The 4,115-nt window shown below is 30.5% G+C and overlaps 1 protein-coding gene across 1 annotated transcript; it reads right to left on the bottom strand.

Annotated features, from left to right (window-relative positions):
• Positions 1 to 360: 360 nt before the first annotated feature.
• On the bottom strand, positions 361 to 2,999 carry LOC105569991 (cytochrome P450 4C1-like). The gene is made up of 3 exons (XM_012026898.1): positions 2,882 to 2,999; positions 1,412 to 1,597; positions 361 to 961 (listed from the first exon to the last, which is right to left on the bottom strand). The coding sequence occupies exons 1-3, from the start codon at positions 2,931 to 2,933 to the stop codon at positions 864 to 866; spliced, it is 336 nt and encodes a 111-aa protein (XP_011882288.1). The 5' UTR covers positions 2,934 to 2,999; the 3' UTR covers positions 361 to 863.
• Between the last annotated feature and the right edge of the window lie 1,116 nt (positions 3,000 to 4,115).

Genomic DNA, 4,115 nt, shown 5'->3' with positions numbered 1-4,115 from the left:
TAATTTGCACACTTTGTTAATTTGTGTTATGCAATTTCGCAGTTTATACAATTTACTTTCTCAGTTTGGTGAGTTTAGGATTAACCGGTCGCATTTCCTGTATCGGAAATCAATTCTCGCGCATTTGCGGCGTCGCATGGAGAAATGATAAAGATAATGAAGCGGGTTCCGATACCGCGGGAGACCTGAGTGCACACGAAGACGGATCAACGTGGACAGTGTTTGACTGCAGGGAAATTAACGACAGCTGTTTCATAATTTTTCATAATTTTTTATAATTTTTCATAATTTTTAATAATTTTTAATAATTTTCATAATACTATTTTGTATCAAATAAAAATAAAATAATACTTAAAATACAATTTTTTATGGTTTTTTCCTCGACTTTTTCCATATTTCAACTTTGCGAATTTCTTCATTTTCATAGTCCCAAATAAATACACTTTTTGAACAGAACATAGCAATGACAATTTTTCCAATAGTCTAATGTGTCCTCTTTAAAATCCTGTTTGAATTTTGAAAATCGGTTGATTACAAAAAAAGATACAAATTTTTGTTTAAAAAATGAGGTTTTTGCTGATTTTCTGCATTGTTCGGTCTTTAAATGGATATTTCTTAACTAAACTTGAGTGAAACTAAATTTATCGCATACCATTCTCTTCTTTATTAAAAAACGAAGAAATTCATGTACTATTAAGGCCCTTTATCTCTGTAGGACCGGTTTTACAATTAAAAAAAAGTGGGGTCGATATTGACCCCATAGGTGCGTTAGAAGGTAAAAGAAGTCAGAGGTGCGGTCTAGGGTTAAAAATCAAGCAAATCGGAGAGGAGGCCCTTTTTATGCATAATTACCCAAAATATAATTACCTATAAACTAACAGTTCGCCCATCCGATGAACCGCTTGTCGATACTGTTGTTGAAACTCACCGAGACTTTTTATAGAAGTGCCCATAGCAGTTTCTGCAAACACGTATGTTTAAGTATCCGTATAATATTTTGATATATGTTTCAAGTACATCTGTGATTATATAATTATTTTTTATTTTTTATTATACCATTATACCATTATTTATGCATCAGTAAAGCGTCGTTTGACTTTAATCTTAGTTTAATTCACGGCTGTCTCTTTGAAAAATAAAGTTAGGAAAGAGAAAGTATAAATTAAGCTAAGCCCGGTTTCACCATACGTCGTTTAACTTTAATCTTAGTTTAATTTACTTTTGCTTCTTTCTAAAGTAAAGTTAGGAAGAGACAAAGAATGAATTAAGCTAAGCTTAAAGTTAAGCAACATTGGTGAAACTAGGCCTACGTTATAATATTGAAATTTTCAATAAAAAACTTGTATTGTTTCTTATATTATTCATCAAGCAAGAGAGATGACATACTGTACAGTTATGTACGAATACATACCACATATTGCATGTAGCGTATGTTCACTGAAAAATGGTAGTAAATCTTTTACAACTGTGCCCCCTGTATCTTTCAATGACTCGGCCATGTTCTCGGCTTCCTCTATCAAGATCTCAGTAAACTGCTGCAATATAGTGAAATGAAATGAGGGAGTTAACATCTTTCGTCGTGAATGCCACTTGATCCCTAAAACGTAAACAACATAGGGCAAAATTAAAGGTGAAATAAATATTTCGAAGAGATTATATTTTTTGTTTTGGCAGATTTTTAATAACTATTGATTACCCACCAAATTTATTCTTTTTTAATGTGCATTTAAATTTTTGTGAAAATAAATTATAAAACGTCGAAAAAAAACTTTGCAATACATTTTTAATATTCTATTATAACTTTTTAATCTTTCGTTGTTGTTGTTGTTGTTAATATCGTCAGTAGTAATGGCTTCCGAATGGATGCCGCGTTTATTCACAACGTCTCAGATAGCAAAATCATGCAGGCCAATTCAATCATAATTTTCCCGCAGATTCTAATCAAATACTTCCTTATTAGGTTCAATTTTTCACAGCACAATTTTTGCTATCATAAAACTATCAGAAATACAAAAAAACTCAAGCATTGTCTATGATCATATTATAATAGCAAGTACGTAACAAATATAATACATTAGGGAAATATAAATTTAATATATGTTTAGGCATATATATTTAATTTATATTTATTTCCCTACTTAAAAATATTTAATTTTTCAAGAGTATGTTATTTAGTGCTGTATGTTTGCTGTATTCTTGCAATTACATTCGATATTAGATTATGCTCGATTTTTGCCATGTTTTTGCCTTCAACACTTGATAAGGCAGATAAGGTTTGTCGCATTTATGCCAACACGTTATGACCGTGCTTGAGTTTTGCTATAACTTTGCCGTCCGTACTTGCAATGATATGTCAGCTCGTGTCGCGTTTTTGCCGTGCTTATACTGTTGCCATATGATACTGCATTATGTTTGATTTCTGCTGACTGTCTGCCGTTAGCTTACAATTTACCAGACCTTGCTCGATAATTGCTACCTATTTGTTACGTAACATGATATGATAGACATTACTTTGATTCTGATATCTTTTTGCGAAAAAATTTGGTTCTGTTTTTGCTACATATATGTATATTAATATATTGTGAAGCAAATCCTGCTCGAATTTTGCTATAGTTTTATAGCTGATGCTTTTTGTGACAACAGACTATGCGTGATAATTGCATGATTTTTACGAATATAATAAAAAGCACAATTTGCTCTCGGTACGTTTGGCTATCTGGCGTAAAATTAACGTTTTACAATCAATGCACTTTGCCATTAATGCTTGGAGGTTCTGATATTGACCGGTATCAGAATTTTCTTGCCCCGATGATGCAAATTGCAATGTTCATACAACATAGTAACATACATGTCATCATTTATCTTAACATTATTATGTTACCTCCACTAGTGAGAAGACCAGTATGGATCCAGGGATGCACAACATCATACATGAAACTCTTTTCTATATGTATTGTGCTGTTTAATATTATCTGAAATTCAGCGTTATTTAAAAAGAGTTACGTTACCGTTAGCGTTATTTTTCTTAAGAAGTAATTCGTTTCGGTGCCATTGCTGAGCAAATAACGGTTCATTTTTTGTTGCTTCTTTTATATTTTAAAGATAAAAGACGTAATTGATTTTTTAAATAAAATATTTTATTTTATTTTAAGAAACATAACAAAAATTGAAATATATGTACTGGGTGAGACATTTTAATCGTCGCACGTAAATATCTCTTCGGGGAAGGAGGCTAGCAGAAAATGACCTGGGCACAAGTTGTATGGTTTCGAGGGGGACATAAGATGGTGTCATTAATTTGATCTTGAATAGTTGCTTGAAGATCACGTGAAGATCGCCTTCAATTTTTTAAATGATACCCCTAATTGTTTATTATACTATTTTATTCTACTAATTAATATAATCAACGTTAATTCGAAACATTTTTTTATTTGCCTAATACTTTTTGAGATATTTAAGAGAAAAGATATCGTTCGATAGCACACAAATATGTACAAATATTTAAGAGATTTATTTTAATACTTTATCAATATTTATCACAATATTTCATAACTATTTTTATATAGTCTTTGATTGAATGGATCATATATGATCATATATGTATAATATACATATAATAATACAATCGTATACATATATATTTTGTTAAATATTTATATATATTTTGTTAAATATTTATAACGTATTAAAATAATTCTTTTAAATATTTCGAACATATTTCTGTGTTATCAAACGATATCTAACTCACATTTACGTCGCATATAATTGGCTAGGGACAAAATCCATGCTTATATCATACATGCTTATATCTGAGTTAGATGTACTCAAATATGATTAGATATAAACATTTTTTCCCGGGTTTAAAGCAATCACGTAAAGAAATCTTAATTCTCTGAATCAGAGTTTTGGCTGAGTTTTCAATATGAATTTGTATATTCAAAATATAACGATAGAAGTACGGTTGACTTTGTTATTGTTACCCAATAAACGTAACAACGTTACTGTTACTGATAAAAGTAATAATCTGAATAAGAGTCACGGTAATGACGCTATAAATAATACGTTATTTTCTAACTCTGCTGAAACTGTAGAAAGTTAAACAACTTTTCAGGTAG

Source organism: Vollenhovia emeryi, unplaced genomic scaffold, assembly GCF_000949405.1.
Source record: "Vollenhovia emeryi isolate VEMERY1.0 unplaced genomic scaffold, V.emery_V1.0 DF942140.1, whole genome shotgun sequence".
Lineage (NCBI taxonomy): Eukaryota > Metazoa > Arthropoda > Insecta > Hymenoptera > Formicidae > Vollenhovia > Vollenhovia emeryi.
This window is presented reverse-complemented; position numbering and strand designations above follow the sequence as displayed.